Below are 19,993 nucleotides of genomic sequence, written 5' to 3'. Positions count from 1 at the left end.
CGCAATCAAAGTGAATGCTAATCGTTCTCTGGCGTTGGTGAACCGGAGGCGGGTGGAGGGTTTTGTAGCTAAAAGTCGTCATCACCTGGAAAACGGGGAGAACAATAAGATGAATTAATTCGTCAGGTTCCGGCGAGGGACGGGTGGAATAGAAGATTAATAAATTTGTAGGAATTCTCGATCGTTGCCACTAATACTAGAGACCGAGCGAAACTAGTTTGCGAAACTTTGCTAACGTCAGAGCATGCTTGAATGGGATTAGAACCGGTCATCAGTCATAGATATGTTGCGGAAGACATTGAACGTAGTTTCGCGCTCGGACCGTTGATCTGTAAGCGTCCCAACTGTTCGTTACAAATTTTCGGGGGTCGGATCAAGTGACAGTGTAGATTGTAGCTTTAACGAAAGTGCTAATGCAAGTCTTATTCCCTTCCGCAGACTCCACAGACCGTTCCGGCTGGTGATTACACGGCGGACTTTTTCGCATCGTACGCAGAGCTGTTTGACCTATCGCTGTTGACGCCGAGTGATGGTGAAGTTCCGCTGAGTCCGCAGTCGCAGCAGCAGCAGCGTCAACAGCTACAGCTACAGCTACAGCAGCAACAATCGATGATCCAAGCCGGTGTCAACGCGTCTTCGCAGTACATTCCGGCCACGATCTTCCACGACGTGCCCGCATCGGTTCAGCAAGCCTTGTTGCAAATGAAACAGGAAAAGCCCTCATCCTGGACCGAAAGTCTTGCGGAATCTTCGTTGAAATCGGCCCTGTTGGAGCAACTTCAGGCTGGTCCCCAGTATCAGTACTACAGCAGTCCACTGCTAAGTCCACCACAAGAGACGTACACCGTCTTCCCACCGTCGCCAACGCCATCCATCCCGGACTTCCAAAACTTCAGCACTCCGCAATCGTCTGGAGGCTTCGTCGCCATCAAGCAAGAGTACTGTTCGCTTCCCCCGTCGCCGCCGGATTCGAACGGAGCTCCCTCGCCAGTGCACTGCAGCGAGATCAAGATCGAGTTCGACGTCGAGCCGTCAATTGATATCGATTCCCTGTTGGGTTCCCCGAAACAACCGAAAGAGGAACCCTCCGACAAACCCCAGGAGTTCCACATCCTGCGTGAACACCTTCAGGACTATAGCTTCCAGCGCAAAAACAACCTGAAACCCGTTGAGCTGGAGTCGTTAATTGGGGGTCTGACGACACGCGCCGACATCGGCTCGGTCTTCGAACTCGCCCTGAAGGACGCGCAGGATGGTATTCAGACGGCTTGCAATGCCCTCGGGATCTTACCCGGTAAGTTTTCCGGTCTCGATTATCAAATCAAATTTCAATCATCTAAAACTCCTCTATCTTTCCCCGGGCAGATCCCCGCCAGTGGTCCCCGGAGCAGGTTCAACAGTGGCTACAGCTAGTTATGAACAAGTACAACCTGCCCCCGCTGATCAACATTGGCGCCCTGTTCCCGGAAAGCGGTGACCAGTTGGCCCAGCTCACGATGGACGAATTCGTACGGCGTATACCGCAGGTAAGAGATGCACTTCACACACACTCACCTCGACCAGCAAGGCCATCGTCGTCGATTTCATAAGCCTTGCCTAATTCTGACGTCATGGTCGAATTATCCATCCCGCCGCCCACTCGCCCTCGATCCAATCCAGTTGCTTACTCTCTCTCTCTTTCTTTCTTTCTCCGTCTCTCACTCTCCGATCTCTCACCGATCGTTCAGTTTCGCCATTCGCTTGGCTGCCTGCCTGCCTGCTTACTGGAGCACTTTTTTACCTACTTCGCTCAATTCGTTTACCGAGAGCAACACCTTCTTCCACCGTCGGCGTCGTCGTCGTCGTCGCCGTCGTCTTCGCCAAGTGTCAGACTCGGGTTTTCACTTTCACCGATTGTATATAAAATTATGCTTCCTTCTTACCCTGCCTCCGTCTCATAACATGTTTGTTTATTTCAACAACATTCCATTCAAATGATAGCAACCGTCGTCGGTAGGGAACGTCGAGTACGCAAACCGCAATTACCTACCGCCGAAGCGAACGCGAAACACAATAACCTTAAACTTTGCTTTCTTCGATTCGCCATTATTAGGGTGGTGACAAACTGCACGGGCATCTCGAGCTGTGGAAGCAAATCTACCGTACGACGATTGTGGTTACCAATAATAACAGTGGCCAAACGCCACCGGCGGATGGTCCGGCGTCGGTGCCCACGCTAGTCCAAGCATCATCGCCATCGACAGTGGCGGCGGTTGCGTCCACCCAGCAGGACTCCAGTTCCTTCGATACGGAGTCCCTCAACGATGACATCAGCGATGGTAAGTTGCATTTTGTTTCCCAAGTCGTGGTCGGATTTATTCTTTATGATCTATATGATTCTCGATGAATGGTCTAGGTCTTATCCATGCCATGACTAGTTATCTTAAACATAATTTAGAACATCAGAATCAGCTAAGCTTGGGGCAAGACAGCTTTTCATAATGATTAAAATTGGAGTTATTTTTGAATAGCTCTGACATGATATATAGTTTGTTATGTTTTAGAATGTTTTTATGTAGCCAAAATTGGTATTTTTGCTTACATACTACACACCAAATTTAAATCGCTGAAAATCAGTGAAATTTTGCTGATTTTAGACATGATGAAAGATCAGCAAACTTTCCAGCAAAATAATGCTGCTGTATCTTCTAGCAATTCCAACTCCTGTCAAAATGACAACATTTTACTGAAATTCGGATTTCATACAAATACACAAATAATATAGAATCACCAACAAGATCACCTGGCTCTTTGCCCTTTATATTTTATTATATATTACCAATGTATTTACCAACATAATTTTATTTATTTCCTCGTCCTCCTCCGATGTAGACGGAGCTGCGTCAGAGCTGCCAGGTGGTTTTATAAAAAATCTGTATCCACTCTATTAAAAAAATCTGTATTTTCTGTATTGACGATTTTTTTCTTAATTAATCATGTTTTGTTGTTTTACAAATATAGTGCCTACAAAATAACCATAAAAAGTGCTTAACCACCTATTCGGGCTATCGTACTAACCATACGGGATATAATTGCGCCATTTGTGATATCGTCCGTACTTATTTATAAAACTGATATGAAGCCGTTTGAAAATGTATGGAGATTTTAGTTTCTATTCATTATCTTCCTGATAAGCAGTTTTAAATGCAAAAAAAGTGCACGAGTTCATTACTATTTGATATTTTTAATATAGATCAATACAATTAATTACATCATTTGTGTGGTAGTTACACCGAAAAGTCGAGAGATGTCGCCCCGCCAGTGCTGGTAAAATCAATTTTGCAGTATGGAGAATATCAGAAAATCCGCAATTTCTTACGAAATACATTTTCAATGCAAGTAAAATGTTTACGAGTACTTGTATTTGTACCATTTTAATGTGCTCGGGCACTTTTCTTGTATTTAACATACATGCTTATATTGGAAATATTCAATTAATACTGTAAATCCCCATACAATCTCAAATCGTTTACTACCAGCTCCATATGTATCCGAAAGCGGTTGGTCCTCTGGTTGTGAATGCTGTCAAAAACACCATAACATGATTAATTGTCGATGGAAATTTGATAGGTTCCCGAGCAGAGGGTGAGAACAAAATGAAAACAAGAATTATGTTGTTTTCATTATTCCTGATAACTCAAATTGATTTCATTTTGATGGAGTTGATGGCTAACAGAACTTAAATGAGAGCTAAAAGATATGCGAAGAATATCAAAATTATAACATATATTGATATTAGTGAGAACTGCTTGATAACTTATTTTGATATAGATATTTTATTTAGATTACAAATTTAGTTATCAACATGTTATTGCATGCATGCCGAAAAAACAAAATAAAAATACATCAAATTTTGATGTCATCATGAGTTATTAAAAGGCAGCTATATAAACGCACAGTGGAATCGATTAAATGTTCCATAAACTTTTTAATTTTTTTTATGTTAGAGGAGCATAGTCTTTTGAGCCAAGCATAAGAACGCAGCAGCAGCAACGCCTCGAGCAGATCCCACTGCAAAAAATATGGTTATTAGCACAACAATTAGTTTTGGAGAGAAGGGGGTACGCTGATAAAATCGAGCAATAATTTTGTTTTTATAAATTTTGAATTTTTTTTCTCAAGCATTTTATAAAAATCTGTATAAATCTGTATTGTAATTTAAAAATCTGTGATAAATCTGTATTCTGTATCGGGTCTGTATTAAGATTAAAAAATCTGTATAATACAGATAAATCTGTATAAATGGCAGCGCTGCTGCGTACGTACCTGCGACTGTGACGCTCACAGTTTGACAGTTCATTACTGGGTGTCCAGCAAACCGTTTTTGTTAGCTGTATTTTTCGGTAAAAAATATTGTTTGCTGACTTTCAGTAAGGCATTGCTTTGCTGATCATGATCCAGCAATCCGTTTGACTGAAATCTAAATCTCAAATTTGGTGTGTAATAAGCATTGAAAAAATCAGGATAACATACAATCAAAGTAGGCATTGCTTGTAACAAAACAACCTTAAGTGACAGCCTAAGGTTCTTTTTTTTTCAAATTCATATCCTGTCGATGGATACTGGGTGCGTGGGTCATCACCATCATTTTTTTTAGAAAAATGAATTGTTGGTTCCATTTGGGGTCCCAAACAACTGTGCGAAATTTGAAGACGGTAATCCGTCTTTTCCGCATTGCGTTTGAAATTAGGAAATCAGCATGGGAAAACATAGGTTTTTGAATTTTCATTCCTGGAGATCACAATTTTGCTTGAACTATACAACTAATCATGTAAAGTATAGTCAACAATCAAAATGAAACTAACGATTTTAAATTGGCTCTCTACTTGACTAGCCTATTGGTCTCAAGCAAACGATTAACGTACCCCATTCTATTCAAAATTCTAGTACTACGCAATGTTCGTTTTGATTCGCTATGAAGGTTTGACGGATAAAATGAGGGGTTATTGGTTTTTCCTATGTTTCGAGGGGTGAATCGATTAGCTTGGGATCGAAGAGAGTACCAGAGCTGAGCCAAAAAGTTGGGCACGTTATTTCGGGACCTTCTAGTCGTAGAGTTACCTCTATGGTATAGTCCAGTAACTTTTCCGAAGGATGTACGGTGCGAGAATGTCTCTAAAAATAGTAATAGATGTTCAATGATCGATGTTGAATTAAATGCCAAAAATCGCTTTTCCTGCCAACACTGCCGGTGTTCCAACGAAGGTCAGATTCTAAACTGAAATAATTTCGGAGTTTCTTGTCTTATTGATTTGGTATGAATATGATTGAAAATGTCTCAAACAATATTTTCTACGCATGCATTACATAGAAAAACGTTATAACAAAAAGTTCAAACATTTTAAAAATTTTACCATAAGTTCTTGTTAAAGGGTGTTTAAATTTTTAAGTGTGCATAGTTTTATTCATTTAAAATTTGCATTGTTCATGAACTCTTTAAAAAAAAAACTGAAAGATCAATCACTGATGAAAATATTTTTAGATAGTTAGGTTTTTTAATTTTTTTATTGACTAGAAATTACAAAACATATTTTGTTGTAGGGTAACGGGATGTAATGTCAGCCTAGCCCCTCGCTTCGGCCTATCAAGAAAATAAGTCATTAATTCAGCAATAGTTATGAAAAACTAATACCACATCTGCTGTAAAATTGTAATTGAAAATTAATTGCTCATTTTTGAGACACAACTTGAGCATTTAGTACTCTTTTTCAAAGAAAAAATTAATCGAAATTTACTTGTTTTTCAATTTCTAGCCTGATAATTTCATGAATTAAAAGGATTTACGTTTTTGCCACATGCTAGAATAATAAATCAATATGGCACTTTTCACTCTTACTACTAATATAAAAGAATTAACGCTTTTAGCGCTTTATAACTATGAACCGAACATTAGGGACGTAATTTTGATGCTACGAACTTTATTTGATAACTTTGTTTTGGTATTGGTGAAACCATTCGCGTAAACGATGGCTCTGCAACTGTTCCCTACTAAAGGAAAACCCCATAAGCAAATGTCCAGTTTCAAGAAACATATCGGATCGTTTCTTATCCTTTCACTCCACTGAAAAATCCCGTAGGCAAAATGATAATATTTGCGTGAAAGGAGGGGTCAACACGGTACACACGCTATTTCTAAACAACCCAAATTTGAGAAGGATCTTTTCATATTCGTTAAAAGTAGGGTACCCCAAATTGAGTAAACAAAGTTTGTGCATCTTCCCGAGCAAAGGATTATACCACATTGATAACAAGCTCTGATATCCGGTTATCAAGATTTGATAACTGAACATGTTATCTTTGTGGTTGAATAAACAGCCAACATAACAAAAATTATAACAAAAGAATTCTTCTGAGATATCACAAAAATAACTGATTTAGTTACCATCTTATGATCCATGCCAATTTTTTCAACAAAATTCCAAATTATTGTATCGATTTAGTATTAAAGTCTTACGCTGATAACTAAAATATGATTGGCAGTTTTTTTCTCACCATGTGGATAATATTTGAAGTTTTGAACTAACCTTGCATCATTTCATATTATATCATAACTGATAAAAAAAAATATTTGAGGTTGATAACTAAATCAGTTATGCGATAACAACTGAAAACAAATTGATATATGGAATAACAAGACCTATTTTCAAGATGATATAAGGATTTTACTTTGCTCGGGTTGTCATCTTGTGCAATTTATTTTTGCTCAATGTTCGAACTCATTCAAACAGTGACAAATGTTTTTGCGAATTTGAGTGAACGGGATTCAAATATGAGTCATAATTATTTACCGTATAGACCCTTCGAAAAACTATCAAGCCAAACAATGCATTAGGTCCTAAGTAACATTGATCGATTCTTCTCGTCCACTTTCTCTGTCGTTAATAACTTGGCTACAGATCCGTTTCATGCCGTGTTTGCCGTATTAGATGCTAGATAATAGCTTCTTTTATCGAACTATGTGTTGAAAATAGCTGGAGGTGTCTGGGACGCAAAGAGAAAATCTACTAAGTGAAGCTGACAATGTTTCTTAGGAGCCAATGCATTGTTCGGCTTGCTATCAGTTGACTTGACAGTTCGTTATATGTGTGGTCGTGAGATGATCTACTTGGCTCGTGATTTATGTTATCTGGATGAACGATAAGGAGTGAAAAAGAGGCGAGATTCCACCTGCCGATCTTTTGTAGATCGAGGTGCACTTTCGTTAGGACGAAGCTGCATCCATTTATATACCCACTTTGAGTACAGTAGACCGACATTACATCCACGTACCTGGAATGTTTTCAAGTGAAAATGGTGAGATCAAACAATTTTCAGTCGTGTCTAATCAATATATAAATAATAAGAATATCTAAGCTTACATGTTCACAGTGAAATATCGACGGCAGCTCAATCATTACATAAGATATGGCATACAATGTAATTGAAGCCTTCATATTAGACCAAGCTTAGGGACATATACCCTATAGTTTTCACAGAAAAACGTTAGTTATCCCTACAAATTTGTTTCTAGCGACATTTGTATCAGTTTTCGTTGGTCAAATCAAAAAAATACGCAAACATTTCATGCAAATCAGAGAAGGTCGAGTTTTTCCGATTCGTCATTTGGAACTGCTCAATGTGATTGAGGAGTTTCCCAAATGATTTAGATATATTCTTAAGTGAATCCCCCTAATAACAAAAATACCGTTCCCGAACGATAACAAAACGATAGAATTATTCCATAAATGCTTTGGATAATACCTTGAACGCGTCGTTAAGCAAAATAACCAAACAAATATTATTAGGGAGCAGTTCTTTCCGAAGAGAATCCGCATTTTTTCGAAGTGATTCTGCACTTTTCTAAACCATCTAAAAAAAATTATAAGTGAATCAGTATTAGGGTAGGGAACTACTTCGGCCTAATCGCCCATTTTGGGCCTATGGAGCAGAAAACTTCTAATAAATCCATGATTTCAGAGTTAACAAGTCAATTATGCGTTTGGTACGATACTTTAGTTAATAAACTACCGAACGAAGTCAATGAGAACGCGTGATATGAAGGTTTGCACCCATGATTCCCAAAAGTAAAAGAAGCGCTCCAACCGAATCAATTTTTATCTTCATCCGATAGGCCGATGTGAATTCATTAACGTTTCAATAGCGTTTCAATGCGTTAGGCCGAGTTTAAAATCCGTAAACCGAGTTTGGCGTCGAGAAGCAGTGTTAGACTTTTGACAATATCTCAACGATTGGTTTCTCTTTATCAAATCTTACGGTACGTACGGAAAGGTAAATAAATTTGGAAGCCATCAGTAATAATAGCATTCCGTTTGGTGCTAAACTGCGCTAGATTAAGAAAGAGTAAGTGCGGGTTGTGCTTAATAGGCCGAAAATGGGGTAGTTAACCCTATCTTAACTGACTCCAAAGTTTTCTGAAGTGGTTCAATTCTTTCCGAAGTGATTATGAACATTTCTGAACTCATTCCGTTCATTCCGATGTGATTTCTGAATGAATTCAATACTTTCCGAAGTGATTACTGTCGTGATTTTCAACTGCCTGTTTGTTTTTTTTTTATTTATCTAGTTCGTTTGTTTGGAAGGCTCAATCGAGTCAGCATTACTGAGCCTGTAATTCATTGTTCATTGTTTGTAACAAAATTCAATTAATTCTATGTCTAGTAGGAGTTGGCCCGAATACTCGAGGCTTACTCGAGGTTAGAGGGGTACATTATCGAAGGATGGAATCAGGGGAGGAGCGTGACGTGGGGTGGCTCATCAAAGCTTTGTTGCCAGTATGAACGATGTTATTGCGAACATTTCTGAAGTGATTTAGTTCATTTAGGAGTGATTCCGAATTTCTTTCAAGTGATTACTACACTGAAACAAAGAATACTATTTTGCAGAAAACACTTATTGTCAATATAACCACGCTTATTACTGTTACATCTAGTATGATTTCAGTATAGTTGACTATGCATGTTAACAAATTTACTTTAATTCTGGCAAAACTACTATGCTTGCTCAAAATGCATAGTAATTTTGATAGAAATAATAGTAAAATTAAGTGACATTGTTTTCTGCAAAAATCTATTGGTGAAGGTATTTAATTAAAACTTGCAAAATAGTGTTTTTTTTTCCAATGGATTTTGTTTCAGCGTACCATTTATGAAGTGATTCAGTATAGAGTCGGTGAATAATGAGTCACGCCAAGAGAAAAACAGTTGAACTCGCATCACGGTTTTCGAAAGATTCCCTTTCTTTTCACTTGCCAACAGAGAACTTCTACATCAACTTCAAATGACTTCTAGAGAGAAAAAAAATTGCGGCTGTAGTGAATCATTATATCAGTGATGTTGTCAAATTATCTTATCAAAAAATAGTAGAAATTTTCATTACTGATAATAACCAATCGTATCCCATGACAATTTAATACTCACTGCGTGTTTATGATCATTTCTTCAATTATTCTTTCATAGCATCGTAATGGTTGTTTACTTTGCACGATAGTTAGCCAGTTTGACAGTTCAATAGGTAGACTTGGCTTCACCAACCGATGAAAACTCACGATTTTAAATTGGCTCACTACTTGACTAGCCTATTGGTCCCAAGCAAATCGATTAACGTACCCCATTAAAGTCGAAATTCTAGTACTGCACTATGTTTGCTTTGATTCGCTATAAAAATTTGACAGCTCAAATGAGGGTTCGTGGATTTTCCTATGTTTCAAGGGCTTCATCGATTAGCTTGGGACCGAAGAGAGTACCTAGAGCTGAGCCAAACAGTTGAGCACGTTTCTTCGGGACCTTCTAGTCTTAGAGTTACCTCTATGGCTTCACTCTTGGCGTGACTCATTATACACCGACTCTAGATTAGACTATCAAATGTGTGAGGTTGGAAAGGTTTTAAGTTTCAGAAAGCCTTCTTAAGACGGCCTACCGATAACTACCGGTCAAAGTTTTGAGAAGCTACCGATAATGATGTGGCCACCCTGATCGCGTCAGCATTACTGAGTCTGTAATTCATTGTTCATTGTTTGTAACAAAATACACTTAATTCAATATCTAGTTGGAGTTGGGACGAATACTCGAGGCTTACCCTAGGTTAGAGGGGTACATTATCGAAGGATGAAATCAGGGGAGGAGCGTGGGGTGGGGTTTTGATGTCTCATCCAAGCGTTGTTGCCAGTACGAACGGAACATTTCTGAAGTGATTTAGTTCTTTTAGAAGTGATTCCGAATTTCTTTGAAGTGATTCAGTACTCTCCGAAGTGATTTCTATCATTTCTGAAGTGATTCAGTACTTTCCACAGTGACTTCGAATGTTTTTAAAGTGATCTAGTACTATCCTAATAGATTTAGATCATTTCTGAAGTGGTTTAATAGATTTCGAAGTGATTCTGATCATTTCTGAAGTGAGTTAGTTCATTTTGAAACATTAGCGTCTACTTAGGAAAAATCCTAGGGGCGGCTAAATTTATATATTCGAAAATAAGTAATTGTAGTAATTGTAAATTGTAGCTTCCCTTAGCTCAGTCGGTAAAGGTGCAGGTACAAAGCAAGACCATGCTGGAGGTAGCTGAGTTCAATTCCCAGTCCGGTCTAGGAATGTTTCGGATTGGAAAATTTCTCGACTACCCTGGGTATAGATTGCACTTGCCACGCATTTATATAAATACAAAAATGGCACCGTAAAACGGGGTAACCTTGAAAGTCTTTTGAAGTATATTCTTAATATTTTTTCTAAACAAATACTGAGGATCCTAGAGTCAATTTGTTAGTAACATGTTTAACGGAAATTAAAGCATTTGTACTATTTTTTTTAGTCTTGTGTCCGAACATCAGTATTTTGATTTGGGGTTACTTTGATAATGCTCGATGAATATAGAAAAAAAAATGTGGGAAACTCAAACAATTTAGTCCTTTGAATGAGTATATAATCAGAATACATCATAAGCAATAAGCATTCAACATTGTATTTGTGATCGCTTTATAGGAAATACATTTCATAAGTGATCATCACTTCATAAGTGATCATCACTTCAAAAGCAAGTTCAAACACTTGCTTTTTCAAACAGACGAAAAACAAAAAAATTGTTTTTTAATATATTTGTAAAATGTGTAACAGATAAGGGAAATGGCTCTAATGTTGGCCTTTGGATCTAAGGTTGGGTTCATCGTTAAAAATCTGCTATTTATCAATTTTATCTAGATGAACGCGTCTTTGGGACGGTATTAATGGATATTTTTGGTCGATATTGAAAATCTAGTCGATTGCTTAATTTATGTATGGGCCCAAATTAGGAGCATTTAGGCCGACATTACATCCATTTCACCTCCAATGTAAAAACTATATACCCTAACAACGGAAACACCCTATGCTACAATATGCAACCAATGTTTCTTATTCGGAAAAAGCGCAGAGAGTTAATGTAATCATTATATTCTACTATCAAAGTTACCTGCATTATCAAAGATACCCCGTTTTACGGTACGCGATAAGCAATAAACTTGAAGTGTGAAGAAGAGGAGGAAGAATATGTGACCCCCCTGCGTTAATGTTTAGAAGTAATTCCGAATTTGTATGAAGTTATTCAAATTACTGAAGTAATTTAGAACATTGCTGAACTGCTTTGGTACTTTTCGAAGTGATTCCGATCATTTCTGAAGCGATTCAGTTTTTTCTGAAGGAATTATGTACATTTCTGAACATTTCGAAAGTAGTTCAGCGCATTCCAAAATGATTTAGAACTTGTTTGAAGTGATTCCGACAATTTTTGAAGCGATTCAATTCTCTTAGAAGTGATTCCAAACATGTTTGAAGTGATTAAGTGCTTTCCGAAGTATTTTCGAACAATTCTGAAGTGATTCAGTTCTTTTAGAAGTGATTTCGATTTTATATGAAGAAATTCAGTACTTTCCGAAGGGATTATGAACATTTCTGATGTGATTCAGTACTTTTCCAAGTGATGCCGAATTTTTCAAAAATAGTTCAGCAAATTCAAAAGTGATTTAGAACTTGTTTGAAGTGATTACGTAATTTCCGAAGTGATTCTGAACATTTGCACTTCACAAAAACTTCGATTCAATTATCTTAGAAGTGATTCCGTAAAGCCGAGAAGTAGAAGCATTTCCGAACATTTCTGAAGTGATTCAGTACTTTCCGATTTGATCTCGAATGTTTAAAAGTAGTTCAGCACATTAATTAATTAATTTATCTTTATCAGGGAGACTTTCAGCCTGAGGCTGGTTCGCCTCCAAAAAGTTCAGCACATTCCAAAGTGATTTAGAACTTGTTTGAAGTGATTAAATCATTTCCAAAGTGTTTCCGAACATTTGCGAAATGATTCAATTCTCTTAGAAGTGATTCCGAAAATCTTTGAAGTGATTAAGTGCTTTCCAAAGTATTCTCGGACATGTCTGAAGTGATTCAGTTCTTTGGTTTGTAATAGCCCCGTAACGTGGGTAGATCACCTTTTTTGGGGTACGTTACGGGATATAAGATCTACCACCGATTCGTAGTCCAGACTACTTCAAACTAGAGGAACAGGATTTTCTAGTAATCAAATGAACACATCCCAACTAAAAAATGTCACAATGTAAACGCTTTACTCATTTCATTGATAAAGCCTCAACCTGTATTCAAACGTGAGGCAACCTTTACTCAACCTCTATACAAGCAAATCTGGCAAACTTAGTTAGATACTTATGGCTGTTGGGACGGTTGGAACATGCTCTTATTGCACTTCCATTTACGCTTCTAAACAGCTATTATCCTGTTTTTTAGTTGTGTGTGAACTTGAAAAACGCTTATTCCACATTTTCCCGGCTATACAATAATCACTACACAGTAGACTGGTGCAAAATTTGAAATTTTCGCTCCACAGTGCTAAAACGGTTCTTAATTGGGCGTCAAACACTTCCGAAAACATTTTTTGATACAAGACGTCGAAATCTAGAGAAAATTCATGAAGTCCCCTGGGTAGCAAACTTGAATTAATCAACACTTTATTTCATTAGAACAAAACTATCTATATGAAACACAGAAAGCTCTTAAGTTTTGATAGGCGCAACCGGCAACCATCGGTAATTGAGAGATTTGAAGCTGGCAAGAGAGTGAGAATTAGTAATATTTTCTCCAAATGAACATTTTGAGAAAGCTTTGGCACTCCCTTTCTCTGTTACTCGACAATCAGACATCAAAGTGCACAGCAAGAACTGCACGCTTTAGGCACCCATACATTACCAATGTTCTTCTAATTTATACTCACACATTCAAGCCGGTCTGCAAGTATGATACACGTCCAAAGCGTACCAAACTGCTGTTTCCGTGTTGCTCCCGTTTAGCGCGTGCTTGTTTATTTCGACAGTGAGCATGCATAAGGGCGTATACGCGATGATCGATTCTCTTCATCGATTTTCTCTTTGCATTGCTACAGCTAAGCGAAACAATTTTCCAGAATTTTTTCAATGCAGAGTTGTAACAGGTTGTATTGGCTGTCAAAAGCAACAGCATACGCACCGAGAAACGTTAATTCTAGAGAGTTATTAACAAAAGAAAAAATCGACGAAGAGAATCGATCATCGCGTTTACGCCCTTATGCATGCTCACTGTCGATTTTAATTAAGACTAGTGGCGCATACAATGTGGTCAATTTGTGGTATGTTTCAAGCATGATTTAATTCTATCTCCATGTGATAGAATGTCTGGCAATCACTAAGCTTACATCAGACATTTGACCATTCACAAACTTGCCACTATTTAACGAGTTTTGTCATGGTAGTGATATCGACATGTTTAGAAATCAATGCATTAGGGATAAGGCAGACCATCGGAACTGAATTTAATCCTTCTTGAAGCAAACCAAGGTCAAAGATTTAATTAAGCCAAACTATAAAATAGTATATTCATGGTCACTTGCAGTGCTGCAAAATCTCGATAATACACGGTGATATTGATAGTTCTGCTTTGGTCACTCATTTGAGCTAACAGTCATCGTCAAGGCAAACCATGTCAATTGTCAGTGACAATACTGTCAGTGACGAACATGTGAAGATGTTTTTATTAACTAAATTTGTAACGTAATTAAATGACTTGAGCAAGCATCTACGTTCTGAACTGCTTGGATAACAATAAGTGACACAGAATCCATGAAATTACACTTTTTGTTACCAGGTAAATCTTTGTCATTAACGAAAATATGAATGAGATTTTGACGAAGGTATTTTTGAGGATCAAGTCTGTCAGTTACTATGTGAAAAACATTTCAATGTCAATATCGCGCAAAAGTCTGTCTCAGCACTGGTCACTTGTGGTCTGGAGTATAGAATTATAGCTATAATGTGACCATAAAATCTATAAAATCTAAACCATAGTTTTATTTTATTTGCACCTGTGTTGTGCACTGGTTGCACATGTGGACGCGACGCCACTGGAGAATCAAATTAATCGAAATTAGTTATGAGCACACCACCAAAGTATTTACCCTGCACCGGAACCTGGAATCGAACTCGAGACGACGCATTAGCAAACCTTGACACTACCAAAAAATCCTGACACTACGTAAAATAATCTACATGACTTTCTTCAACAATATCGCTGAGTAGAGGCTTTATAATAGTGCACATGAATCACTTTTCCCGACTAGTTTGTACAGCTTTGTAAAGGAGCAGAGTAGAAGCTGTAAAACTGCACACGTCTAAAAATAAACCTAGTTGACTGTAAAAATGCTTCCAAAGTAGTGCTAACCCAGTTTATAAGCTGAGTACAGGTTGTTTAGCTGTTGAAAAAGCACTTTTGACATTTATGTTATTCAGCAAGAATGGTTAGTTGTGTAGAAGCCATCAAATTAGTAATATATTCACTATATTAGCTTTGTTTTGCAGCTACAAGTTGAAAGTTGATTAATATTTGCATAGAAGTGACATTAGCGATTATTGGCTGCTGTTATTCAGTGCGACTGGCAAATTGAATAATGGTTGTGAAAAAGTTGAGTAAACGCGCTGCAAAACTATTTTGCTAGCTTCTGCTTGTAGCCAGGGATGGAAAATCATTAACATTCATTTCGTGCTTTCATTTACATTCATTTGCCTCTTACTTTTTTCATCAACAGAATACCGTTAAATGATGTTTGAAGCTTTTGTAGCTTTTTATATTAACTACAACTTTTGTTAATAATTAAAATCTGAATCTCTAATGCATGATGAAATAGAGCTGACAGAACATGTTATTGTTTTTCAGTGAATGCAATTTACATTCACTGCAAAACAATGGTGGGTTCTTATCGCTCTGATTCATCATGCATAAGAGATACAGATTTAAGCTGTTAACAAAAGATGTAGCTAATTTGAAAACCTACAAAAGCTTCAAACACTATTTTACGGAATTCTATCGATGAAAAAAGTTAGAGGCAAATGAATGTAAATAAATGCACGAAATGAATGTAAATGATTTTCCATCCCTGCTTGTAGCTGTATCTGCAGCTTTGTTTCAGCTATTTCACAGCACAATGCTGGAAAAGTTGACTTATAAAGCTGAAAATGTTAGTTGGGATATTAGTCTTTGTGAATAGCGATAAGTCCTCGGGTTGCATGGACCGACGATGATCTTGAAACTAGGAAAAAATGAGTTAGTTAGAGTTCATCTATGTGATTCCTAATCTTCTATTCAATGTTCTCTAGTTTGAAGTGGTTGAGACTACACCCTTAGAAATACCTACACACTTAGAAATACCTAATCTTACACGTGACGGAATCCATTTTTGACATAAAGGATGAGACGTAAACAAACATGTCATGCAAAATTAAGTGCTCCGAGACTGAAAAGTTCCAAAGTACGTTTGAGTGAGCTGAATTTCGAGCCAATTATGACTCAATTTTATGTCAAAATTGACGCTCGTATATGTCAGTCTTAGAGCAGCTAAATTTTCATCAATTTTTCCAAGTGTGTAGGGTTCTGATGCATGATCATTATTGGCTTAATTTTGTTGGTAAGGAATCCAATTTTGACTGACAAAGGGGCACGCCTTTGGAGCACAAGCTTGTAAATTTACATGTTTGATGCAGTTACATACCTGAAAGTTGTAAAATTACTTGTACAATTTCATAACATGCTCCATTTTGCTTTTTTTTAAACAGAATATGACGCATGTAAACGTTATTAAAAAAAAGAAATTTTTATTAAAATATAAGAGCATGTCAACCATGACTACACATGTAAATTTAGGTGCTCTGAGAGTGACATATACGAGTGTCAATTTTGACATAAATTTGAGTCGTAACAGACGGGAAATATAGCTCAATCAAACGTACTTTTGGTCGAGCAACGAACTTTTCAGTTCCGGAGCACTTAATATTACATGACATGTTTACGTCTCATCTTTTATGTCGAAAATGGACGTGTAACATTAGTTATTTCTAAGTGTGTATCAATCAAAATTGTGAAATTAGACATAACTTAAATCGCTTGAATACGCAAACCCGCCCTGACAAACGGATCACAGCTGATTATATTTTAGCAAAACCCCGTTCTCAAACAACTCAGCTGACGGAAAGTATTTCCACGGCCTGCAATTAGGACCAATTCAACATTGAACAGTAATCCCATGACACGTATATGTTGTACTGCCCCATTAAGGCCCCCGTCTGGAAGTATTATTGATATTATTCCCTTGCTGGGATTTTTTAGAACATCTGGGAAAACCCGCAAAAATGAGCTAGAAAAATAAGCTAATCGAAAAATCGAAGCACACTACGTTATAGCATAACTTTCTGGCAACATGATAGTTGGAAATTTTTTGGGAAAATTCAACCCACAAAAAAACTGGGTTGTTTTTCCGACATGAAGACCACCCAATTCCGGCCACGTGATTGCAAATGTGTAAACACCATGTTCTATCTTTCCCCTCTGATAGCTCGTGATCTTTATTCTAAAGTACCAGATAATTATATACTATAAGATTCGTGAGAATGTCAGGAATCTTTTGGTGTACTTCAAAGTACAATTTTCCGACTTTCCTCGCATCGTTTTTCCATTTTCATTTCATGCATACCATTTTCCCGTTGTACCGGTACATGGCGAACAAGGCATGGGAAAGAAAAAAACTGTACTAAACACGAATACGCGCGAGGAGCTTTCGGCTCACATGATTTCTGCCGACGGCTGACTGCAGCATGCGAATAGTGGTGTCGCATGTTTAGCAAAAAATAATTCAAGTTGTTGATAATGAAAAAGGTCAGCAAGAAATAAAATGCCCTACATCCTCCATTTCGTCCTGAATGACAATGGGTCCAAATATACACTGGGAAACATAGTGTTCTCTGCAGGTCGATGAAACTAACTAGTTTACTAGTGTTTTCTTTGTTTGGAGTAAACATATAAATATTGTTTGGAAAGCAATATAAGCAATAAGCAAAATATCCTCCCACTTTGATATTGACTATATATTGGCTACACAGCAGGTATTATCGATTTCCTTATCTAAGAATCACATTCAAAACTTCATATGGTATAATTTCCAATACCTCAAGAAGCTCCGCGATGCGGATAGAGTCACTATTGATGGTGTGATTTGTTGTAAGATGTAGATCTCACCGAGCTAATTCAATTAATAATTACGATATTACAGCCGATAATGACAAGACTTTGCTATGATGTATTCAGAAACTTTTAATAACTTATATCAGCAGAAAAAAATGCATCAGTTAGTTGCAACATAGGGAATTGCTTTCTTCCAAATGACACTAACATTTATTGATAATGTGAAAACGTGATAATTATATGCTATACTCAACTGTTGTAAAAAATTAATGCTTCGTTCAGAGTTGGGCACAGTTTAGTTAATCCACTAGGAACATTTTCGATAGCGATTATCGCTTCCGCTAATTTTTTAACCGATATAAAAAATCAGAGCAACCTGTATTTTGAGACATTCATGATTATAATTTATAAATTTTACACTAAAAGACTCCTGAAATAAGGTTGTAATGAAACTGGTTAGCAACTATCGATTATCGTTACCTCCCGATAATCACATAATTATTTTATTGTTTGGCGATTATCTAATTATATTGACGCATTATCTGTAATAGAAGCAATAGTAATAGTTTTTAGTTTGTTTGACAAACCTCGGTAACTTTATATAGATAGTGTAACAGTCAACTTCCGGCAGATATGAAAAGCCACAATTACTTGCGACTACGATACATATCATTCTCATGAGAAGTGGTCATCCCTACTTTCAGAAGAAAGAAATATTTATTTGCTTCGCGAAGCACGTCGTCAGCTTAGCGTACACTACTGTTCATAAATTTGGGGTTCCCTAGATGTTTCACTATCATGTATCTCGCATAATATCTCTCAAAATATCATAATATCAGGCATAACATTTGATAACGGCACAAAAGCATTTGTAAACAAACTTTCTAAGGCCCTTTACACGCGAACCAAAGTACGCCCACACAAACCAATACCACTTTCGGAAAGGTGATAGTTGCCCCTATCCGATGATGTTGTTGGTTTGCGTGGGCGTACTTTGGTTCGCGTGTAAAGGGCCTTAGAAAGTTAGTTTACAAATGCTTTTGTGCCGTTATCAAATGTTATGCCTGATATCATATTATCTAACATCAGCGTAAAGATACTTTACAACATTACTCGAGAAAATTACAAAGATTATCATCAACATTTATTCATCATATCATTTTATCCTTCATTTTTTTTTATGAATGGACGAAGTATGTATCTTGACGAAGTTATTTATAACGGATTATTTTGTATGGATAGCTGTCATAACGACTTTTTAATAATTATTGTAGCACTGCAAAAACTATTTTGTTCGCCACGATGGTGATGATGGATTTTTTTTTTATATTTGAATTAAAGTAGTAGTTAAAAAAAAAAAAGTAGTAGTCTACAAAGGTTTGAGCCTCGCGCGCGTATTACGGATATAGAGGACTGAATTTAACATTTGATAAAAAAAATGCAACTTTGAAGCTTATTTGGAAGATACTTTGAGTTAGTATTAAGTTTTCTGGCTGAATGTCGGGGGTTCGTGAGCATTCCTGACATTGCTGAAAATTATAATAGCATCATTGCGGGGTTGCTAGTGTATAGGATGCTTTGTTGATTGTTCATTAACTCTTGATTGCTTGTAATACTTATGAATATTCTAGGTGGACAAAAAGGCGAACTAAGAGGTGGACGCCTAAGCTTTTTCACATTTATGTATATTGCTGTGAAGCAACTGTAAAGTCTAGAGGGAATTTATATCTGTAACTGTAACCAGCTTGTTTTTGTTTGCTAACCTGGTTAAAATGTTTATATTTAATTATCTTATAGATAAATCGTCCAGCTCAAACCTTTGTAGGGGTAAGAGGTGGGACCATCATCATCATCATATCAAGGTCAGATAGGCTAGGTGATGTAGAATTTAATTTTTCATTTATGTGTTCCCGAACTTATCCTTGGTAGTGTACGAACAGAAATAGTGCAATGACGTGTACTAAAACCGAATATGAGCAACAGTTGTTCGTATTTTTGATTTTCATAAACCGGACCGACGCATCGATCAGTTCCAGTCTACAGCATGATGTGCTCCTCTCTACACATATCAGTCGGGAGTACGTAGACTTTTAAGTATGATGGTCAGCATTCTTATGTTGAACCGGCCTTCCCCGATACTGCGCCTTGAAGGATGTTGCTTATGGCCATTTCTGAGATCCGAAAATATTTTTCCAGGTTTCCGAGAACGCCAAGTAACCAACTCCAGTGATATGTAAGAAAAACAAAACCCGTGGTTTCAATACCTACATGTGTTGTTCAGCATTTTCCCGGAAAAGCTACCTCCCCGATACTTGAAAAATTGTTCCTGTGAACATTCCTTAGATTCGTTAATATTTTTACGAGTTTTTCGAAATGCCAAGTGACCATCTTCATTCATTCAACTACCGGTGTTTTCAGTAAGAGGAATTTATCCTAAATG

The 19,993-nt window shown here is 37.2% G+C and overlaps 1 protein-coding gene across 1 annotated transcript in view; it reads left to right on the top strand.

The window, feature by feature from the left end:
* The window catches only part of Ets98B (DNA-binding protein Ets98B), a 95,243-nt gene that overhangs the window by 63,623 nt on the left and 11,627 nt on the right, over positions 1 to 19,993 (top strand). Inside the window, exons 2-4 of the mRNA XM_065222261.1 lie at positions 439 to 1,294; positions 1,366 to 1,526; positions 2,093 to 2,318. Coding sequence (XP_065078333.1) covers positions 439 to 1,294; positions 1,366 to 1,526; positions 2,093 to 2,318 — 1,243 coding nt within the window. The remainder of the gene's footprint in view (positions 1 to 438; positions 1,295 to 1,365; positions 1,527 to 2,092; positions 2,319 to 19,993) is intronic.

Source organism: Ochlerotatus camptorhynchus, unplaced genomic scaffold, assembly GCF_037179485.1.
Source record: "Ochlerotatus camptorhynchus isolate MF236.1 unplaced genomic scaffold, CSIRO-AGI_Acam_v1.1 ptg000162l, whole genome shotgun sequence".
In the NCBI taxonomy this organism is placed as follows: domain Eukaryota; kingdom Metazoa; phylum Arthropoda; class Insecta; order Diptera; family Culicidae; genus Ochlerotatus; species Ochlerotatus camptorhynchus.
Note: the sequence above shows the minus strand (reverse complement) of the source record. Positions and strands in the feature narration are given on the sequence as shown.